The sequence below is a fragment of the Motacilla alba genome, chromosome 28 (assembly GCF_015832195.1).
Source record: "Motacilla alba alba isolate MOTALB_02 chromosome 28, Motacilla_alba_V1.0_pri, whole genome shotgun sequence".
Classification (NCBI taxonomy): domain Eukaryota; kingdom Metazoa; phylum Chordata; class Aves; order Passeriformes; family Motacillidae; genus Motacilla; species Motacilla alba.
The window spans coordinates 360,449-377,439 of record NC_052043.1 but is presented as its reverse complement, the minus strand read 5'-3'; the positions used below and the strand labels follow the sequence as shown (position 1 = coordinate 377,439).

General features: G+C 60.8%; 1 protein-coding gene across 4 annotated transcripts; it reads right to left on the bottom strand.

Moving 5' to 3' along the window:
* Window positions 1-248: 248 nt before the first annotated feature.
* Window positions 249-16,012, bottom strand: HOMER3 (homer scaffold protein 3). 4 transcript variants are annotated; one of them, XM_038163952.1, is made up of 10 exons: window positions 15,834-16,012; window positions 9,441-9,560; window positions 7,826-7,982; window positions 7,230-7,361; window positions 6,026-6,133; window positions 5,615-5,736; window positions 4,136-4,292; window positions 3,197-3,307; window positions 2,822-2,962; window positions 249-1,627 (listed from the first exon to the last, which is right to left on the bottom strand). In XM_038163952.1, exons 2-10 carry the CDS (start codon window positions 9,452-9,454, stop codon window positions 1,439-1,441), a joined length of 1,131 nt encoding a protein of 376 aa, XP_038019880.1. In that variant the 5' UTR covers window positions 9,455-9,560; window positions 15,834-16,012; the 3' UTR covers window positions 249-1,438. The 4 variants fall into 4 exon arrangements, with proteins under 4 accessions (XP_038019880.1, XP_038019882.1, XP_038019881.1 ...); XM_038163954.1 differs by having other exon boundaries at window positions 2,882-2,962; XM_038163953.1 differs by lacking the exon at window positions 15,834-16,012 and adding an exon at window positions 10,801-10,999.
* Between the last annotated feature and the right edge of the window lie 979 nt (window positions 16,013-16,991).

The following is a 16,991-nucleotide window of genomic DNA, read 5'->3' as shown; positions in this document are numbered from 1 at the left end:
AACTCCTGGATTCCTGGGGTAACTCCTGGATTCCTGGGGTAACTCCTGATTTCCTGGGGTAACTCCTGGTTTCCTGGGGTCCTCCCACCCTCCCCCAGCCCCCCAGGGCAGGTCCCAGGTGTCCCCAGCTCCTCCCGCTGTCCTTGGCCCTGTCCCTGTCAGGACACCCCCGGGGGCTGCTTCCCATCTGAAAAGGCCCAAGAAAAGAAACAAAACCCGAGAGCAAAAAGAAACAAATCCCCGAGAGCTGTGACTTGCTCCATTTAATTTCAATTAACCCAGCCCAGCAGCTCGGTGGCCGCGCCCTGGGGGAGGCCCCTTGTCCCAAATTCCTCCTGCTCAGCCCCGCGTCTTCCAGCAGTCCTTGAATCCTCTGCGCTCAGCTCATCCGGGCTGTGAAAACGCAGATTTCCCTCTGGGAAGCTCCATCCCTGCTGCCCTGGGATGCTCCGGGGGCTGGATCTGCCGGGAGCGCCCAGCAAGGAGGAAGAGGAAGAGGAGGAACTGGAAAAAGAAGCCAAAACCCCGAGAGCAGCCCCATTTAATTTCAGTTTGCTCCATTTAATTTCAGTTTGCTCCGTTTAATTTCAGTTTGCTCCGTTTAATTTCAATTAGGGCCAGCAGAGGTGCCAGCCCAGCAGCTTGGTGGCCGTGCCCTGAGGGATGGCCCTTGTCCCAAATTCCCCGTGCCCAGCCCAGCTCAGTCCTGAACCCTCCGTGTTCAGCTCCTCCAGGCTGTGACAATGCAGATTTCCCTCTGGGGCAGGGAAAATTTCCCAGAATTTTCCTCCATCCCTGCTCCCCTGGGATGCTGGGTCTGCTGGGAGCACCCAGCGAGGAGGAGGAGGAGGAGGAGGAGGAGGAAGTCAGGGGCTGGCTGTGCCCAGCTCCTCCTGCCCGCCCAGCTGCTCTGCAAAAGGCAAACGGTTCCCTAAAAAATCTACAGAAAAAAAGAAACCCCCAGCCCAAAGCTCAGCCCCCTGGCCTCAGAAAATGTAAAAACCCGGGGGCAGCAGGGGGGGCACGGGGGCACGGGCACAGCTGGCACCTCTGGGCAGGGCTAGGGAGCCCTGGCTGGGCTTCGGGGGCTCCCTGGAGAGGTTTGGGGGTTCAGGTGCTCCCTGGAGAGGATTTGAGAACTTCAGGTGCTCCCTGGAGAGGATCTGGGGGCTCAGGGGCTCCCTGGAGAAGGCTCAGGGGTTCAGGTGCTCCCTGGGGCTCGCTGGGCAGTGAGTGGCCAGTCTGGTGGGCAGTGAGTGGCCAGTCTGGTGGGCAGTGAGTGGCCAGTCTGGTGCCCGCTGTGTCCAGCAGCTGCTGGTGGGTGGCAAATCCTGCCCGGACAGCGCCGAGGCCGCTCAGGATCCTTCAGTGCCCTCAGGATCTCTGGGTGGTGCCCGCTCCCGGCCGGGGTGCCCTTCTCCAGGGGCTCTGGAGCTGCTCAGTTGCTCTCCACCAGCTTGGCCAGGCCCTGCCTGAGCTCGCTGAGCTCGAAGATCTTCACATCCATGATCTCGGCCACCTTGGTGACCTCGAGGTGCAGCCTGTCCCTCTCTGCCAGGCTCTCTGCCAGGCTCTGCTCTGCCAGCTGCAGCCGCTGCTCCAGCTCCGCGTTCCGGGCCTCCAGCTCCTGCAGGGACAGACAGACGGACTGCTCCGAGCCCCAGCCTGCCACCCCAGGGCCACCCGGCGTCCCCGGGGCTCCCTCCTGAGCCGTGTCCCTGCCCTGGGTCACCGTGGGGGGCTCTGGCCCCAGCCCTGCCTGCGGGGAAGGGTGTGGGAGGGCAGCTGTGCCCACACGGATCCCCAGCCTGGTGGGATTGGCCATGGATCATCCACAGCCTGGTGGGATTGGCCATGGATCCCCCCAGCCTGGTGGGATTGGCCATGGATCATCCACAGCCTGGTGGGATTGGCCATGGATCATCCACAGCCTGGTGGGATTGGCCATGGATCCTCCCCAGCCTGGTGGGATTGGCTCTGGATCATCTCCACTAGGTGGGATTGGCTCTGGAGCTGCTCTGGATCATCTCCAGCCTGGTGGGATTGGCTCTGGATCATCCACAGCCTGGTGGGATTGGCCATGGATCCCCCCAGCCTGGTGGGATTGGCCATGGATCCCCCCAGCCTGGTGGGATTGGCCATGGATCATCCACAGCCTGGTGGGATTGGCCATGGATCCTCCCCAGCCTGGTGGGATTGGCTCTGGATCATCTCCACTAGGTGGGATTGGCTCTGGAGCTGCTCTGGATCATCTCCAGCCTGGTGGGATTGGCTCTGGATCATCCACAGCCTGGTGGGATTGGCCATGGATCCTCCCCAGCCTGGTGGGATTGGCTCTGGATCATCTCCACTGGGTGGGATTGGCTCTGGAGCTGCTCTGGATCATCTCCAGCCTGGTGGGATTGGCTCTGGATCATCTCCAGCCTGGTGGGATTGGCCATGGATCCCCCCAGCCTGGTGGGATTGGCTCTGGAGCTGCTCTGGATCATCTCCACTGGGTGGGATTGGCTCTGGAGCTGCTCTGGATCATCTCCACTGGGTGGGATTGGCTCCTTCACAGCCTGGCAAAGCTTTTGTCATTCCCAAATGCTGAGCACAGGACTGAGCAGATCAAAAAGGATTTCCAGAAGGTTCTGGCGAGGAGAAGAGTGGCTCCGGGCCAGGGAGGGGACACTGGGAATGGCCTGAGGGAGCACAGGGCTGGCACTGCCTCAGGGCTGGGGAAAACCCTAAAACTCCTCCAGAGCCCAGGGACTAAAAAACCTGCTGAGGGATTAATGAGGGGATTAACGAGGGGGTGTCCCCGAGGTGCCACCTGTACCTGCAGCTGAGGTGCCACCTCCACCTGTACCTGCAGCTGAGGTGCCACCTCCACCTGTACCTGCAGCTTCTGCAGCGTCTCCTCGCGCTCGCCCTCGGCCTCCCAGCGGCCGCACCTCTGGCTCTTCAACATCTGGATCTCCTGGGCACAGGGAGGGGGGCCCTCAGATCCCAGCCTTTGTGCTCTCCAGTCCTGCTGACAGGCCTGGGCTCTGGCAGCTTTGGGGGGCTCTGGCAGCTTTGGGGGGCTCTGCCAGGTTTTGGGGGGCTCTGCCAGGTTTTGGAGGGGTCTGCCAGGTTTTGGGGGGTCTGAATGGCTTGGGGGGTCTGACTGGCTTAGGGGCTCTGCCAGGTTTTGGGGCTCTGGCAGCCTCACCTCATCCTTAGCCTTGAGCAGCAGCTCCAGCTCCTCCAGGCTCTGGCTCAGCTCCTCCTTGTTGTTGTCGCTGGAGGAATCCTGGGCCCCCTGGGACTCCAGCTCCGCCACCTGCGCGGGGACGGGAGGGGAGAGATCAGCCCGCGAAGGAGACTGCAGCCTGCCAGCACCAGAGAGCCCCGGGGGCCTCCCTGCACTGAACAAACCAGGAGCTTGGTCTGCCTTGGCTGGGAGCCAGCCCTGAGCGAGCTGGTGGGACAGAAACTGCTGAGTGTGCCAGGCTCCCTGCCCTGAGTGTGCCATCCTCCCCTCCCTGTGTGCCATCCTCCCCTCCCTGTGTGCCATCCTCCCTGCCCTGTGTGTGTGCCAGGCTCCCTGCCCTGAGTGTGCCAGCCTCCCCTCCCTGTGTGCCATCCTCCCTGTGTGCCATCCTCCCTGCCCTGTGTGTGCCAGGCTCCCTGTGTGCCATCCTCCCCTCCCTGTGTGCCAGGCTCCCTGCCCTGAGTGTGCCAGGCTCCCCGCCTTGAGTGCCATCCTCCCTGTGTGCCATCCTTCCTGCCCTGAGTGTGTGCCATCCTCCCCTCCCCGTGTTCCATCCTCCCCGTGTGCCATCCTCCCTGTGTTCCATCCTCCCTGCCCCGTGTTCCATCCCCCCTGCCCTGTGTGCCACCCTCCCCGTGTGCCACCCTCCCCGTGTGCCACCCTCCCCGTGTGCCATCCTCCCCTCCCTGTGTGCCATCCTCCCTGCCCTGAGTGTTCCATCCCCCCTGCCCTGAGTGTTCCATCCCCCCTGCCCTGTGTGCCACCCTCCCCGTGTGCCACCCTCCCCGTGTGCCAGGCTCCCTGCCCTGTGTGCCATCCTCCCCTCCCTGTGTGCCATCCCCCCTGCCCCGTGTGCCACCCTCCCCGTGTTCCACCCTCCCTGCCTGCCACCCTCACCCGCTGGCGCAGCGACTCCGTCTCCTCCTGGTACGCCGCCAGCTGCTGCTTCCACTGCTCCACGCTGGCGTTGGCCTCGTGCAGGGCGGCCACCAGCTTGCTGTTGTTGTCCTGCAGGCTGAAGAACTCGGCCTCCCACTGCACCTCGCTCACCGAGCTGGGGACACGGCAGGGCAGGGGTGGCACGGGGGCAGGGGTGGCACGGGGGCAGGGGTGGCACAGGTGCAGGGGTGGCACGGGGGCAGGGGTGGCACGGGGGCAGGGGTGGCACAGGTGCAGGGGGGGCACTGTGCTTTATTCCTTTAATATTTGGGGTTTGGGCCTGGCTTTTCTCTTCAGCCTCCCACATCTAAATGCTTCCCTTGGGTATCAACGTCCCCCTCTCTATTTTATCCCTTCAATATTTGGGTTTTGGGCCTGAAGCTGCACAAACCACGCTGGGATTACCGGGGTGGGGCAGATGCGGGTCTGGATGTCCCCTCTGTATTTTATCCCTTCAATATTTGGGTTTTGGGCCTGAAGCTGGGGCTGATGGGGCGGGGGAGATCTGGGTGCTCTAACGGGGCTCTGCAGCGTGCGATTGTGAATCCATTCCAAAAACCCACATCAGAGCAGAGCTGGCTTTGAATAAAGCCCAGGCTGGGTAAAAGCAGCAAAGGCCTCTTTGCTTTTGATCTAAAAATACTCCAGGTGTTGAGGGGGAGCCTGAGAGGAGCCACGGGGCAGAATGCAGCCCCGGAGCCTGCAGGAGAGACAACGAGAGGCAGCAGCAGGGGCTGTGCTGGAGCCACCAGGAGTGACACAAACCCAGGAGTGAACATCTCCCGGGGGCTCAGGAGCCTGATTTGGGCACGGCTGGCACCAGGACACTGATCCGGGCATGACTGGCACAGGACACTGATCTGGGCACGGCTGGCACCAGGAGCCTGATCCGGGCACGGCTGGCACCAGGACACTGCTCTGGGCACGGCTAGCACCAGGACACTGCTCTGGGCACAGCTGGCACAGGACACTGATCTGGGCACGGCTGGCACCAGGACACTGATCTGGGCACAGCTGGCACCAGGACACTGCTCTGGGCACGGCTGGCACCAGGACACTGATCCGGGCACGGCTGGCACCAGGACACTGCTCTGGGCACAGCTGGCACCAGGACACTGATCCGGGAACGGCTGGCACCAGGAGCCTGATCCAGGCATGGCTGGCACCAGGAGCCTGATCCGGGCACGGCTGGCACCAGCCCAGGCCCTGCAGGCTCAGAGCATCCTCCTCCCCTCCTCCCCTCTGAGATTTCCCAGCTGGAATAAATCCCTGCTGGGCAAAGGGGAATTCAGGAATTCATCCAGCCCCGGGCTTGAGCAGCAGACGGAGAGAATGAACAGGGCAGAACGGGGCAGAGTTACTTGGGGTGACCAAACTGCCCCAAGCCCTGCCCCAAGCCCTGCCCCAGGGAGAGCTCGGGGGGCAGAGCAGCCTCACCCCTCGGAGAGCATCTTCTTCAGCCTCTCCTTCTCGGTGCTGATCTCCACGTCAGCGCTCTGGCTGCGGAACAGTTTGTCCTCCCCGGGCCCGTTGGAGCTGATGATGGGGCTGGGCAGCACCTGGGAGCAAGGACAAGGACAGGGACACGTGGGCACCTCCAGCAGGGGCACCTGGGCTGGCCCTGTGGCCACCAGCCCGGCCTGGCTGCACGGGGTCAGCGCTGGAGGCGTCTGTGCAGGTGACAGAGGGACAGCAGGGACAACCCTGGGACAGCAGGGACACCCCTGGGACAGCAGGGACACCCCTGGGGAGAGCAGGGACACCCCTGGGACAGCAGGGACACCCCGGGGCAGCTCTGGGAGGGCAGGGGATGGCAGCAGCCCCGGGGGCACCCCCGGCCAGGCTCACCTGGTGCGAGGCGATGCTCAGCGCGGGGTTGGTCAGCTCGGTCTTGTCCTGGCATTTCTCCCTGGCCACGCGAGCGGCCTCCTTCACCTCCTGGAACTTCTCTGCAAACTGCAGGGACCGAGGGGACAGGAGGGAGGGGAGGGAAGGAAGGGGAAGGTCACGCTGGGGCTGGGAACGGGCAGAGCTGATGCTCTGCCTGCAGCCTCGTTTAAAATGTTTTTTGATTTCTCCCCAGCACCAAAACCCAGGGGTTTGAATCCGAATCTGGCACTCGGGGCAGGAGCAGCACCTGCAGCTCTTTGGTGGTGCCCGAACCCCTCTGAAATGCAACCTCAGAGCTGCTCCAGTGCCTTTGCACCTTGAGCCCCACCCCAGCCCCGCGGGAACAGCACCTCAGCAGCTGCCTGGGGATGTTCTGGGGGGGTTCTCCAGGGGGGTTCCCTGAGCTCACCTGGCACAGGTTCCCTGGTCCCTGGGCTCCCCTGGCTCAGGTCCCTGATCTCACCTGTACAGGTTCCCCAGTCCCTGAGCTCACCTGGGACATGTTTCCTGGGCTCACCTGGCTCAGGTCCCTGCTCTCCCCTGGCTCAGGTGCTGCTCTCCCCTGGCACAGGTTTCCTGGCTCACCTGGCTCAGGTTCCTGGTTTCCTGGCTCACCTGGGACAGGTTTCCTGGCTCACCTGGCTCAGGTGCTGCTCTCCCCCGGCACAGGTTTCCTGGCTGGGACAGGTTTCCTGGCTCACCTGGCTCAGGTGCTGCTCTCCCCCGGCACAGGTTTCCTGGCTCACCTGGGACAGGTTTCCTGGCTCACCTGGCTCAGGTGCTGCTCTCCCCCGGCACAGGTTTCCTGGCTCACCTGGGACAGGTTTCCTGGCTCACCTGGCTCAGGTGCTGCTCTCCCCTGGCACAGGTTTCCTGGCTCACCTGGCTCAGGTTCCTGGTTCCCTGGCTCACCTGGGACAGGTTCCCTGGCTCACCTGGCTCAGGTTCCTGGTTCCCTGAGCTCACCTGGGACAGGTTTCCTGGCTCACCTGGGACAGGTTCCTGGTTTCCTGGCTCACCTGGCTCAGGTGCTGCTCTCCCCCGGCACAGGTTTCCTGGCTCACCTGGGACAGGTTTCCTGGCTCACCTGGGACAGGTGCTGCTCTCCCCTGGCACAGGTTTCCTGGCTCACCTGGCTCAGGTTCCTGGTTTCCTGGCTCACCTGGCTCAGGTGCTGCTCGGAGGCGAAGCCCAGCCCGTAGACGGTGTTGGCCCTGCTGTCAGCCCACTGCCCGAACTTCTGCGAGGTCTTGGTGAACGTCATGTTGGGGGTGATGGTGCTGTTGATGATGGCCTGGCACGGGGCAGGGGCAGGAGGGACTCGGTCAGGGATTGAGCAGGAAATCGATCAGGGAGTCAGGGAATTGATCAGGGATTGATCAGGGACTGATCAGGGATTGAGCAGGGAATGGATCAGGGAATTGATCAGGGAATTGAGCAGGGAATTGATCAGGGAATTGAGCAAGGAATTGAGCAGGGAATTGAGCAGGGATTGAGCAGGGATTGAGCAGGGAATCGATCAGGGAATTGAGCAGGGACTGAGCAGGGACTGAGCAGGGAATTGATCAGGGAGTCTGGGGATCAATCAGGGAATCAGTCAGGGAACCGATCAGACAATCAGCTGCTTTAGTGCAGGAAAAGCTGTTTTTATGGGGGCACAGCTGCTTCTTTAGGGGCACGGCTGCCTTTTTAGGGGCACAGCAATTTTTGGGGGGCACAGCTGCTGTTTTAGGGGCACAGCTGCCGGGCGGTGCCCACCTTGGTGCCCCCCACGCTGATGATCCGGTAGACGCTGCGCGTGGCATCGTAGAAGTAGGAGACGGTCAGGGCGTGCTTGCTGGCCGGGATCCAGTTCCTCTTGGTGGCCGGGTCGATCTGGAACACGTGGGCCCTGGTGCTGAAGATCGGCTGCTCCCTGCGGGGACGGACAACAGGCCTTGGAAGGGAGGCTTGAAAGGGTTAAAAATTCAGCTGCGGGTCAGAACCAACTAATTTTGAAGTTAGATACACCAACAGGAGAACAGGGCTTTGAATAATTATTTTATAGGGTTGGGATTTCAGCTGCGGGTCAGAACCAATTCATACTGAAGGTAGATACACCAACAGGGCTTGGAATGGTGATTTTAAAGGGTTAAAATTTCAGCTGAGGGCCAGAACCAATTCCCATTGAAGCCAGACACACCAGTGATGGTTAGTGATTATTGGATGCTCAAATCTGAGGCATTGCTGTGGAAATAAAGGTAAAATAATGCTGCAGGAAGAACAGGGATAATTGTTTCATTATGAGCTCGCCCGGGGAAGGAGGGGGAGCAAGCGAAGCACTACAGGAACATTCTGGAAGCAGAACCATGCCCGGCACCTGGGCTCTGTCCCTCCAGCTCAGGGCAGGGGCTGGGGGGTGCCAGAGGGTCACAGAGACCTGAGGAAGACTCTCCTGGCTTCATCCCTGGGGCCACTGACCCGATTGGGGAGAGGGACTGCGCACGTGTGCAGGACTGATAACCTCATTTTAATGCAGAGCAGGGCTGGGAGGGGCCGGGCTATGCAAATCTGCTATTTTGGGAAATAAATGGAAGGTGAAATCCTCGTGCAGAGCGGCCACACGTTTCAGAGCTGGCTGTGATTCCTGGTTTGGCGATTCAGGGGAAGCTGAGGCAAGGGGGGGTGCAGCACTTTCCTGTCCTCTGCACCCCCAGACCTGCAGCTGCCCAGGAGCCCCCGGCCCAGGGGGTTTGGGGCTGGAATGTCCCAAAATGCTGCCCCCTGGGATTTGGGGTCAGGAGTGTCCCAGGATGCTGCCCCCAGGGTCAGGGGTTTGGGGTTTGGGATTAGGAATGTCCCAGGAGCTGAGCAGGGCTGTGGCCCCAGGGTGTCCAGGGGAAGGAAGGAAAGGAAGGAAAGGAAGGAAAGGAAGGAAATTTTAGGAATGTTTTCCATGATCCACCATCCCAGCTGCTCCAGGGCTCCTCGTGGCCGACACCAGGGACATTTGAAGGGCTGTGTCCCCGCAGGCAGCTGCGAGGCTCAGGGTTTTTTGTTCCTGCTTCGTGCAGCTCCCAGCCCCGCTGCCTCCTGCCCCCGGGCGCTGCCAGCTGCCCCAGCAGCCCGGCCCATCAATCCCGACCCCGGCGCTTCCCAGGGCCCGGCAGGGAAGATTTGATTTCCTCCCCCCAGGTGCCAGCCCTGGCTCGGGTTTCTCCTGGCAGCGCACTCCTCGCCCTCACTGCCCGCGTTTTGGAGCGAGATTCCCACTTCCCAGGCTCTGCTTCCACGGGGATCACGACCCGTCTTTGGCACACGGGGAAATGGATACGTGTGCCCTGAGCCCCCAGACCCCGGGCCGGCTCCGCAAAGAACCAAGGCAGGGCTTTACCGGGCTGCTGACATTGGCAGGGCAGGGCAGGAGGCGTCCCCTCCTCCAGCGGCTCCTCCCGGGGCTCTCTCAGCTGCTCTGGGGCTCCTTCCCAGCGCTGCCTCCGCAGGGATTCATTCCCTGCCAAGGGAAAACCCAAAAATTACTTGGGAGTTGTTACTCCCCACACAGCCAGGCACCTCTCGGGGCTCTGTCTGCCCCAGCATCCACAGAGCCGCTCGTCTGCAGAGCTCTCTCAGCGCTGAGCAAGGCTTTTTTTTCCCTGTTCTGGGAGGCACTCGGGTGAGCCGTGCAGCTGGAGCAGCCCCCCGGCTGGGAGCGGGCTGGGAGCAGGCTGGGAGCAGGCTGGGAGCAGGCTGGGAGCTTCCAGCCACGGCCACGTGCTGCTGCTGCCTGATGGAAAACCCTCCTGGGACACCAGTCCTTGGGCACAGCAGCTGTTCCTGGGCTCCTGTCCGTCCTGGAGTCCTGTCCCTGTGTCCCTGTCTGTCCAAGATCCTGTCCCCATGTCCCTGTCTGTCCAGGATCCTGTCCCTGTGTCCCTGTTCATCCTGGAGTCCTGTCCCTGTGTCCCTGTCTGTCCAGGATCCTGTCCCTGTGTCCCTGTCCATCCATGGGGCTGTATCCAGATCCTGTCCCTGTGTCCCTGCCCATCCAAACCCCATCCCCGTGTCCCTGTCCACCCATGGAGCTGTATCCAGACCCCATCCCTGTGTCCCTGTCTGTCCAGGATCCTGTCCCTGTGTCCCTGTTCATCCTGGAGTCCTGTCCCTGTGTCCCTGTCCACCCATGGAGCTGTATCCAGACCGCATCCCTGTGTCCCTGTCCATCCATGGAGCCATATCCAGATCCTGTCCCTGTGCTCCTGTCCCCATGTCCCTGTCCCTCCCTGTCCTCTCCAGCTCTCCTGGAGCCCTTCCAGGCTCTGGGAGCAGCTCCAGGCTTTCTCTGGAGTTTCCCTTTCCCAACCTCGGGCACCTCCAGGGTTCCTCAGCTGCTCTGGGAATTCCACCCCAGCCCTTTCCATCGTCTCCAGCCCGAACCAGCCCTGAGCCAGCGGAAGGGGCAGGTGGGGACAGAGGGACGGGACTGAGGGACACCCCGAGGGGACAGCCAGGGCTGAGCTGCTGCAGGAGCTGCTGCCCAGAGGGACGGGACTGAGGGACACCCCGAGGGGACAGCCAGGGCTGAGCTGCTGCCCAAAACACCCCGAGCTTCCCCAGCAGCTCCGGGGCTCCAGCTCCTGCTCCTCCCTCCCGGACCCGGCCGGGTCCCTGCAAGGCTGGCTCCTCTGTCCTGCTCCGTCCCGCAGCCAAGGGCGAATAAATAAAATAAACAAGCGGTAAATAAACCCACTCACAGCCCCGGGGCTGGCCCTCGCAGATAGCTGAGGAGGAGCAGAGCACAGGCCTGAAAGGACAAAGATCTGGTGGCACTGGAAGGGCTCCAGGTCCCTCCCCTGCTCCCGGCACCGGGGGAAGGGCAGGATCCAACAGCCCAGGAGCTTCAAAAGGACTCGGCCCGCTGGAAACCCACTGCAGGACGGGGTTCCCACTGCAGGACGGGGTTCCCACTGCAGGACGGGGTTCCCACTGCAGGACGGGGTTAAATGCTGCGATTTTAACCCGCTCCGAGCTGGAATGCTTGGCTTTGCATTTTATTTTTAGGGTAAGGAAGTGGGGAGTTGTGAGTTGCTGCAACTTCTTTTAGTGGATATCCTTTAAAAGAAACCCCTTTTTTAGTGGATATCCTTTAAAAGAACCCCTTCTTCCAGTGGATATCCTTTACAAAACCCCCTTCTTTTAGTTGATATCCATCAAAAGAAACCCTTCTTTCAGTGAATATCCTTTAAAAGCACCCCTGATTTAGTGGAGATCCTTTTAAAGAGCCCCTTTTTTGGTGGATATCCATTAAAAGAACCCTTTATTTTAGTGGGTATCCATTGAAAGCACCCTGATTTAGTGGGGATCCACTGAAAGAACCCCTTGTTTGACTGGATATCCTTTAAAAGAACCACTAAATTTAGTGGGTATTCTTTAAAAGCTCCCCTAATTTAGTGAATATCAATTAAAAGCTCCCCTAATTTAGTGGGGATCCATTAAAATCTCCCCTTCTTTTAGTGGGGATCCAGCAAAACCCCATGGCAGCAGCAGCAGGGAGGGAAGGGATCATTTCTCTCCTTCCCTCTCCCCCGGGTGTCTGGGGAGGGCACAGGGATCCAGAGATGGTCACAAGGAACATTTGTTATCTGTGATTTCTTATTTGTGATTTGTGATCTGTCTGTGATCTGTGATTTGTTGTCTGTTATCAGTGATTTGTGAGCTGTGAGCTGTTATCAGTGATTTGTGATTTGTTATCAATGATTTGTGAGCTGTGATTTGTTATTTGTTATCTGTTATCAGTGATTTCTTATCTGTGATTTGTGATTTGTTATTTCTTATCTGTGATTTGTTATTTGTTATATCTGTGATTTGCTATCTGTGATTTGTTATTTGTTATATCTGTGATTTGTTATTTGTTATATCTGTGATTTGTTATCTGTGATTTGCTATCTGTTGTCTGTGATTTGTTATCTGTGGTTTGTGATCTGTGGTTTGTGCCCTCAGTTCTGGCTCTGGGCAGAGCAGCAGTGGCCGGGCAGGGTGAGGAGAGCTGGGGACACGGTGACACTCGGCCAGGGCCCGGCACCTGCGCCAGGAGGGACAGATGGCACCGAGCAGGGCCAGCCCTGGCAGCGCCTGAGCCTGGGGGGAGCAGCGGGCACGGGGGGGACAGCGAGGAGGAGCAGAGGACAGAGCCAGCCCTGCCGTGATGGCACAGGGACTGTCAGCCCTGCCGTGATGGCACAGGGGCTGTGCATGGCACTGATGGCACAGGGGCTGTCAGCCCTGGCATGATGGCACAGGGGCTGTGCATGGCACTGATGGCACAGGGGCTGTCAGCCCTGCCGTGATGGCACAGGGGCTGTGCATGGCACAGGGACTGTCCAGCCCTGCCGTGATGGCACAGGGGCTGTGCATGGCACAGGGACTGTCCAGCCCTGCCGTGATGGCACAGGGGCTGTGCAGCCCTGGCACTGGTGTCACACTGGCTGTCCTCGCTGTCCTCGGGTGTCCTGGCCTGGGCTCTGCCCTCAGGGGCCTCTCCCTGAGCGGGGTCTGCAGGATGGGGATGAGTGAGGGGGACAGGGATGAGTGAGGGGGACAGGGATGAGTGAGGGGGACAGGGATGAGTCAGGGGGACAGGGATGAGTGAGGGGGACAGGGATGAGCGAGGGGGACGGGGATGAGCGAGGGGGACGGGGATGAGCGAGGGGGACGGGGATGAGCGTGAGCAGGATTAAAATGAGGGTGAGCAGGACAGGAATGAGAGCACAGGACAGAAATGAGTACAAGACAGAAATGGGAACAGGACAGAAATAAACGAGTGTGAGCAGGGCAGGAATGAGCACAGGACAGAGATGAGCCCAGCCCTGGCCGCTGGCCACGCTGAGTCAGCTGAGAGCCCGGCCTGGGGCTGAGCCAGGCGCTCCCTCCCCGAGGGAAAATCCCCCCAGTCCCAAAGGGAAAATCCCCCCAATCCCAAAGGGAAAATCCCCCCCAATCCCACAGGGAAAATCCCCCCAGTCCCAAAGGGAAAATCCCCCCCAATTCCCAAAGGGAAAATCCCCCCAATCCCAAAGGGAAAATCCCCCCAATCCCACAGGGAAAATCCCCCCAATCCCAAAAGGAAAATCCCCCCAGTCCCAAAAGGAAAATCCCCCCAGTCCCAAAGGGAAAATCCCCCCCAATCCCAAAGGGAAAATCCCCCCCAATCCCAAAGGGAAAATCCCCCCCCACAGGGAAAATCCCCCCAATCCCAAAGGGAAAATCCCCCCAATCCCACAGGGAAAATCCCCCCCAATCCCAAAGGGAAAATCCCCCCAATCCCACAGGGAAAATCCCCCCAATCCCAAAGGGAAAATCCCCCCAGTCCCCGGTGGCCGGGCTGGGGCTGAGCCCAGCACCCCCCAGGCAGAACTGGAGCACAGAGAGGAGCCCAACCCTCCTCCTCCTCCTCCTCCTCCTCCAGGGCTGTCTGTCTGTCTGCTCTCCTTTTATCTCCCCTCAGCAGCCCCAGGAGCTGCTGCCTGGCTGTCTATCTGTCTGTCTATCTGTCTGTCTGTCTGGGGAACTGGGGCCGATAAAAGTCAGCTCCCAGCTCCTTCCCTCTCCTCCCCCCCAAATTCCGAGCCCTGCAGAGCCTCAGGGGGTGCAGGAGAATCCCCGTGCTGGTCCTGGAGCTGGGCTGGGGGAGCCCCTCCAGTCAGGATATCCCAAAACCCAGGATATCCCAAAACCCAGGATATCCCACAATCCAGGATATCCCAAAATCCAGGATATCCCACAATCCAGGATATCCCATAACCCAGGATATCCCAAAATCCAGGATATCCCACATTTCAATCCAGGATATCCCACAATCCAGGATATCCCACAATCCAAGATATCCCATAACCCAGGATATCCCAAAATCCAGGATATCCCACAATCCAGGATATCCCACAATCCAGGATATCCCATAACCCAGGATATCCCAAAATCCAGGATATCCCACAATCCAGGACAATCCACATTTCAATCCAGGATATCCCACAGCCTGGGATAATCCACAATTCAACCCAGGATATCCCACAATCCAGCATATCCCACGATTCCTCCCCGCAGAAGTGCTTTGGGGACAAGGTTTGGATTCCAAAGATGAATTTAGGGCTTTGGGAAGGTGGATTTGGGGTTTCGGGGACGAGGTTTGGGTTCCAGCAGGGTTTGGGGTTTTGGGGTTTCGGGGACGAGGTTTGGGTTCCAGCAGGATTTGGGGTTTCAGGGACAAGGTTTGGGTTCCAGCAGGGTTTCGGGGTTTTGGGGACGAGGTTTGGGTTCCAGCAGGTTTTCCCTCCCCAGGGAGGTTTCCAGGGCTGTGACCCGGGGGAGGGGCAGCTCCAGGAATAGGATCCGGCTCTTCCCCCATTCCCAGGGGATTCCCCGGTGCAGGAGCAGCTGCCTCAGACCCGGGATCAGCTCGGGGACAGCCCCAAACAAGGTCACACACCCCCCCAGGGGCCTTTAAACCCCAAAGAATGGCTTTTCCCTGGAATTGTGGAGCCGCCTGGGTGTCCCTTTGCTCCTCCTGCTCTGGGACACAGGCTCAGCTAGGATGGAATTAAAATTTAAAAATTTAAAATTTAATTGAGCGATTAAAATTTAAAACTCAAAGCCAGGCTGCAGCTCAGGAATCCTTTACACGCCCCAGAAAATCCATGCAGCAAGAGAAAATGGGAATGAGAGAAATGAGGATTTCCACTCAGGAGGAATTGCACGCCCCTTTTAAAAGGAGAAGGGTAAATTAACAAAAAAAAAAAAAAAAAAAAAAAAGGGAAATTGTAAATTAAAAAAAAAAAAAAAAAAAAGGAAAAGGAGCCCCCAGGAATGTGATTTATTGCAAACCCCACGCAGGGAGGGAATTATCTGACAGGAATCCTCCGGACTGGACTGCACAAAACCCTCACGAGTCGGGTCCTACAAGGGACCCGGCTGAGGCTCAGAACTGGGGCACGAATGAAAGCCCAGCCTGAGCTCCCGTCCCACCCAAAATCCACCGAAATCCACCGAAATCCGCCAAAATTCCACCCAAATCCCACCCCAATCCACCCAAAGGCCACTAAAATCCACCAAAATCCCCCAAACCCAGCGCCACATCCCCGCAGCAGGATTTCCCTCCTGGAAGAACGCGTGGACATGAAGCAAAGCCCAGCCTGAGCTCCTGACCCACCCAAAGCCCACCGAAACCAACCAAAGCCCACCAAAACCCACCGAAACCCACCTAATTCCACCAAAAATCCACCCAAAATCCACCCAAACCCACCCAAATCCACCGAAACTCCACAAAGAGCCACAAAGAGCCACCCAAACCCACCAAAATTCCCCCAAAGCCACCAAAATCCTCCCAAACCCCCCAAAGCCCGCGCCACGTCCCCGCAGCCGGATCGCCCTGCCGGGACCCCCGGGGGTCGCGCAGCCCCCGCCGCCCCCGAGCCCAGCCCGGTCCATCCCGGCTCCGGAGCGCAGCGATCCCGGCCCGAGCGGGACTCGGAGCTGCCGGGGAAGTTTCGGGCACGGCCCCGCTCCGGCTGCTGCCCTTGCTCGGGAATCCATCGAATTCCGAGGAGTTGCGGCGAACTCGCCGTCCCTCGCTTCCCTGCCCCGAGCACCAACGCCAGGCGAAACTTTCCAGGCGGCAGCGCGGGGAGAATCCCGATTAACCCTTGGAGCGCTGCCCCCGCCGCCCCAGCGCGACGAACGGCGGCACCGGAACGCGAACGACAAAGGCAGAGCGAGACCGGCCCGCGGCTCTCACCCCATCCCCGCCGGGGCCGCTCCTCTCCAGCCGCCGCCGCCGCCGCCTCCTCCTCCTCGCCTTCCTCTTTCTTTCTGTCTTTCTCCGGATCCGGATGCTCTTGAAATTTCCTCCGGAATTTCACTTTGAAGCGTTGCTGCTGCTGCTGCTCCGCGGTACCGGGAGCGGCACCGGGAGCGGGAGAGGCTTCGGGACCGGCACCGGGAGGGGCTCGGCACCGGGAGGGGCTCCGGGATCGGCACCGGGATCGAGATCGGCACCGGGATTGGGATCGACACCGGGAGGGGCTTCGGGATTGGCACCGGGAGAGGCTTTGGGAGCAGCACCGGCACCGGGAGAGACAAGGGGATCGGGAGCGGCGCTGGCACTGGGAGGGGCTCCGGGATCGGGAGGGGCTCCGGGAGCGGCACCGGGATCAGGAGCGGCACCGGCACCGGGAAAGGGAGCGGCACCGGGATCGGCACCGGGATCAGGAGCGGCACCGGGAGCGGCACCGGCCCCGGAGCGCTCCGGCTGTGCCCCGGCGCTTCTCCGCCCGCTGCTCCCCGGTTCCCTCGTTCCGTTCCAGCCCGGCAGGGAGCGGCTGGATGCAGCCGGTGCCTCTCCGAGCCTTCCCCCGCGGCCCGGGCGGCCCGAGCTCTTCGTTGCCCGGTCCCTGCCGCTCCCTCCCAGCTCCCCGCCGCTCCCGGCCCGGTTCCGCCCGGTGCCCGCCGCTCCCGGTCCTTCCCGGTGCCCGCCGCTCCCTGCCCGGTCCCGCCGCTCCCGGTCCTGCCCGGTTCCCGCCGCTCCCTGCCCGGTGCCCGCCGCTCCCGGCCCGGTGCCGCCCGGTCCCCGCCGCTCCCTCCCCGCTCCCTGCCCGGTGCTCGCCGCTCCGTAGCCGCTCCCTCCCCGCTCCCTGCCCGGTCCCGCCCGGTGCCCGCCGCTCCCTGCCCGGTGCCCGCCGCTCCCTAGCCGCTCCCTCCCCGCTCCCGCCGCCCCATCCCGCTCGCCGCTTTTCCCCTCCCGGTTTTATTCGCGGCGCCGGCAGCTCCGCCTGCCGGGACAGCGGCTCGGGGCCACCGGGGACAGCGGGGACAGGAGCTCTGTCCCCTGAACCGTCTGCAGCTCAAAAGCCTCCAGTCCTTGGGGCTCCCGGTGCCCCGGAACCCCTGTGCCCCA

Bases quoted from the DNA above. Each gene is read 5' to 3' on its own strand.
- HOMER3 (XM_038163952.1), bottom strand. The intron at 4,293-5,614 runs GTGAGGCTGCTC...CCGTGTCCCCAG, and splicing joins AAGAAGATGCTCTCCGAGGG to CTCGGTGAGCGAGGTGCAGT. The intron at 2,963-3,196 runs GTGAGGCTGCCA...CCCTGTGCCCAG, and splicing joins TGCTCAAGGCTAAGGATGAG to GAGATCCAGATGTTGAAGAG.